Consider the following 5,344-nt stretch of genomic DNA (forward strand, 5'->3'; position numbering starts at 1 on the left):
TGCTGCAGCAACAAGAGTTTCTAGATATTATTATTCTTCTTATTATTATTTTTCTTCCTGGGAAAATTTTGTACGCGAGTGATCTTGTAAACTACACATCCGACTCAGGTGAAACCTTTTTAGGGTAAGTAGGCATGTTATGTAGATTTGCGGAATCAAGGTCATTTTGCGCGCACGTGCTTGCAAGAGCGCGCACGTGCAAAACTTAAAATGACCAATATATAATGGATATAACCGTAACTTTTCTATTTTGTGACGAAATGTTTTGAAACTTATAATGTAAGGATATATTAGTAATATGCACAAGATGAAATCGTCAAAATAGCAAGATCGCACGCACATGCACGTGCGCTTCGCTCTGATTGGCTGAAACTAAAGCCTCAATATCTTTTTTGTTTTTTGATAAAATCATTTGAAATTTTGAACATAGTCATACATTAGGGAGATCTACAGCCTGTAATATAAGATTTATCATGAAAGCATGTGCATGCACATGTGCTTGCAAGAGCTCGCACGTGCAACACGAGAAATGTCCAATATAATTGATACAGACGTAACTATTTAAATTATTGATGAAATGCTTTGAAACTCATATTATTAGTATATATTAGAAGCATAGACAAAATGACATGGTCAAAAAAGTAAGATCTCACGCGCATGAACGTGCGCTTCGCTCTGATTGGCTGAAACTAAAGTCTCAATATCTTTCTTGTTTCTTGTCATAATCCTTTGAAATTTTGAACATATACCTACATTATGAAGATCTACAGCATGATGTATAAGAATTTTCATGAAAGCATGCGCATGCCCGCGTGAAGAAATCTGATTGGCTGAAACTTTAAATGGCTATATCTCCTTTGTTTTTTGACGAAATGCTTTGAAATTTAAAACATAGTCATGTATTAGGATATCCTACAATGTGATATAGGAAAAAAAATCATGAAATCACGTGCATGCACGTGTGCCGCAATCTGATTGGCTTAAAATTAAAATGGCTATAACTCCCTTGTTTTTCAACCAAACAGGATGGGATTTAGAATATAGATAGATATAAGGGACTCCTACAAGAAGGTATGGTCATCATGCACGTGCACGCACGTGCGTGCATTTGGAACGAGTGAAATGAAAAATACACTTGAAAGAGTGATTTTTCATACTTTTGGACTGAATGCTTTAATATATTGTATATTAAAATATGTAGATAGTGTCGACAAGATGATATGATCATAACGCACATGCATCACATGCGCACGGGTGCAATGCTAAAATTTGAATATAATTGGTATCCTTCTGAGAAAACGTTGTTAAAGTCAAAAGTGCACAGAGTTTGTCTTATTTAATGAAGCTTACAGGGAATATAGGACCAAAAAGGAGTTGGGGAGCGTTTGGGGAACATCTGTAACGGTTCCCGTTACAATTAGCACTAGTTACCATTGTCTTCTACGATAATTTATCTACACAACCATATATGGCATGCATATCTTAGTTTTCATTCAGCTCCGTAAACAGCGTCAAAACTCTGCCCGCCGAGTGGAAAGTCGAACTCAACCACGAAACGGTATGTGCTAATCCCGCACGAAGATTTTGACTGGTTAAAAATCTGTATCTAAGATTATATGGAAAAAATGTCGTAGTGTTATTATGGAAAATGAGACGTATTCAAATTTCATTTGTTCAGTGCAATATTTTAAATCTGAAAATGAATTTTTAACTCACTAATTTTTTTAAATTTTGCTCTTTGCCCGAGACTAGCACATACCGTTTCGTGGTTGAATTCGACTTTCCACTCGGTGAGCAGAGTGTTGACGCTGTTTACGAGGATGAAAGAAAACAAGGATATGCTTGCCATATATGGTTGTGTAGATAAATTATCGTAGAAGATAATGGTTATAAACATTTTGTTAGTGCATATCCTCTGAAAGTGTAAATGGGTGCGTTTCTGAGAAGGGGGGTACTGAGTGTAATTTGGAGTAAAATACCCTGTGTTATTATTATACTATATGTTAAAAATTTATTTCTGAAACAAGTGCCTGTGATGTGTACATGTACTCTGTATATAGACTGACATCAAATACTTTTTATTTTAAAAGTAAAGTAAATTTAATATGTTCTTTCTATGACTTTTACAAAAAAATTAAAATTGTGGCCCTTGACAAAGTCTTTGTTTCTTACTGAGCTAGAAAACAGTTAATAAGATGAAAAACAGCAAACGTGAAAGAAAGTCTACAGAAACTATACAGGCTATCACAAAAATATGTAAATACGGAAAGAAAAAAACTTAACAGCCAAGAAGTCTGTATACAATAACGATGCCTTTTAAGTTTTGCCTGAAATACTCAAAAACCAAATCATTGAGATAAATGCAAAATTTCTGGATCAACATATTTTAGTGTTTAATGTCCAGCTGATCTTTAAAATGCAACTTAAGTTATCATGGTAAGGCTGAAAGGGAAAGGGAGGACGAACATGATAGAAGTTCGAAATCCCTTGTTTGGCACAATATCTATCAGCATCCATAAATTTAATATTGATTTGACAGGAGCAAAACTAGGGAGAACTATATTGAATTGCAAATGTTTTATACGATTTTATACATTGTATTCCTATTTCTCTAATGTTACATGACTTGAGGAGTGCGACAGGGGCAACCGTGTAACACTTTTTAAGCTCACATTTTGCATGGCTCTAATTTTGTATTAAGCTCTATTGCTTAATAGATCTAGCAGGGAATGTTAATTTCATTGATTGATTGAAAATTTCCCAGAAGCATTACTATAGGGTCAGTAATAAGGTGGACACTTACTCAAATTATAAAGAAGGCCCAAAGGTTAATCATTTAATGCTATCCATTAAAATAAATTACGTGAAATCTATGTTCAGCTGTTTAGGACAGCAGAACCATGCAACAAGTTAAAGTTATATGTATTTTTAATAACAGTACGCATTTGAATAAAGCACCAAACAAATTAACATTTAGGATATATTCAACAAGAAAATATGACCTACCGGATAATGCACAGAACAACGATGGAGTCATTCTACACTGTACAAGTGAAGTTTGGCTAAATTAAACGCATGCGACGAGTCAAGATGCATATGTCTGAACAAGACAAGAATAAAAAAAAGTAGACTTGTATGATTGCATACAAGGATAAGAGATAGAAAATGTCAAACTATTTGGTCAAATAAAGAATATTTTTATATATAGCTCTCCTCTCTACATGAGGATTGTAGGGAATCAGCCGTACATCTACTAACATAAGGGTACAACAGAGATTTCAAGCTGACATATATGTATCATGTTCCTTGCATATAAGTAAACACATAAATATTGTTCATTAAATTAATACAACACAATGATCAAAGCCATATTTATGTTGTGTGTACATGTGTAGTTATCGCCCTTATAACTTTCAATTACATTATTTTTTCTTAAATAAACAACTCTGCTCAAAAATTTTCAAAATAAAAAAAGATCAACAATAAATATGTTATACATTTAGAAAAATAAAGTTAAGAATTTTTCTTTGTTTTAGAATAAGTATTTTTCAATTTATTTATTCATTATAAATAAACTAAGAAACATCTATGTATTAGGGATATATATAGTCTATTTCATAAGTTTTACAATAGATTAGTTAGTATGACAATAAGTAAATAAAGAGATGGTACAAGAGTGGTGAGAGTGCGGGAAGATTGAATTGGAGTTTGGAGAGGGGAAGGGAGAGAAGAGGAGGAGTGAGGGAGGAGAAGTGAAAGAGGAGGGATGAGAGAGAAGAAGACAGGGGGAGGGAGAGTAGAGGAGGAGGAGGATGAGAAAGAGAGGGAGGAGGAGGAGCCAGAGAGGAGTGGGAAGAGAGAGGAGGAGTAGAATGAGTGAGGAGGAGAAGTGTGAGAGGAGGAGTAGGAAGAGTAAGGAGGAGGAGTGTAAGAGGAGGAGGAGTGCGAGAGGAGTAGGAAGAGAGAGGAGGACGAGTCAGAGAGGAGTAGGAAGAGTGAGGAGGAGTAGGAAGAGAGGAGGAGCAGGAAGAGTGAGGAGGAGGAGGAGTGAGAGGAGAAAGAGGAAGAGAGAGGAGGAGAAGAGGAGTGAGAGAGGAGGAGGAGGAAGAGAGAGGAGGAGGAGTGAGAGAGGAGGAGGAAGAGAGAGGAGGAGGAGGAAGAGAGAGGAGGAGGAGGAGTGAGAAAGGAGTAGGAGTGAGAGAGGAGGAGGAAGGGGGGAGGACAAGTCAGAGAGGAGGAGTAGGAAGAGTGAGAGAGGAGAAGTAGGAAGAGAGGAGGAGTATCGAAGGAGAGAGGAGGAGGAGGCAGAGAGGAAAAGGAGTGAGGGTGAGGAGAAGGAGGAGTGAGTGGGAGAGGAGGAGATGGCAAGTTAATTTGTTAACGCACATTTGTTTTATTTTACGTTAATTTAACAGGTTATTTTTTAAAATTCAATTGAGTCAAAACAAATTCATTTTGGTGTTTCCTAATATTGAAAATGCATGTAGTTCCTACTGTGTGTTCTACCGCGCGGTAACACGGTTTCGCGTGTGTTATAGAGATTTGAACGTCTTAGATTTCTAATGGATTTTATAAAGAAAATTACACCGAATGTAAAAATATTTAAATATACGATAATTTCTGTGCATGTGAAATCTAATATTGTTTATGGACATCATGTCATACACATGTACCCAGTGTATATTTTAGTGAAGTAAACTTACACTTATGAATTAATATATATTTCACGACAATTGGACTCAATTCAAAAAAGTAAATTCAAAGAATTGTGGTCCTCCACTTTCAGTGTCTTTGTGGGTGGTATGTCATTATTAATATTTATGTCAAAATGTGTCAAATATGAACATCCCATCATATATCATTTAAAAGTTATCACCAAAGTTTATTTTTTAAATTAGGTCAAACATGAAGGTCAAGAGGTCAGAAATCGGAACATGCTCGGAAATATCTTCTCACAGGTAATGGCAAATATGAAATCCTTATCTCTTCTCATTCAAAAATTATGACCAAGGTTAGTTAAAGTTTTTGAAAAGTAAGTCAAATTTCAGGACCACAATGTCTAAAATTCAAATATTATGGCTTAAAGTAATGTTTACATTTTTGAAAAGTATGTCAAACTTCAAAGTCAAGATCACGGGGTCAAAAGTCATAGTGTACAACAGAAGATTCTCCTCAAACATGGACATTACTACAGTATTCTATATCATTCAGAGCCAATACCTTTCAATTACTTTTTAACAATCCACCTACAGCCTATAAAGTGATAAGATTTGGAAAGATTGTCCGTACTGAATATATTGTTCTACATACATACTAAGTATCAGGTCTGGTTTTATATGGATGC

General features: G+C 35.3%; 1 protein-coding gene across 1 annotated transcript; it reads left to right on the plus strand.

Annotated features, from left to right (window-relative positions):
• Positions 1-3,812: 3,812 nt before the first annotated feature.
• On the plus strand, positions 3,813-4,181 carry LOC134259749 (protamine-like). The gene has a single exon (XM_062742351.1). It carries the CDS (start codon positions 3,813-3,815, stop codon positions 4,179-4,181), a length of 369 nt encoding a protein of 122 aa, XP_062598335.1.
• Positions 4,182-5,344: the final 1,163 nt, after the last annotated feature.

This window comes from Saccostrea cucullata, unplaced genomic scaffold, assembly GCF_032062105.1.
Source record: "Saccostrea cucullata isolate Sc308-1 unplaced genomic scaffold, CSIRO_AGI_Scuc_v1 ctg680, whole genome shotgun sequence".
Classification (NCBI taxonomy): domain Eukaryota; kingdom Metazoa; phylum Mollusca; class Bivalvia; order Ostreida; family Ostreidae; genus Saccostrea; species Saccostrea cuccullata.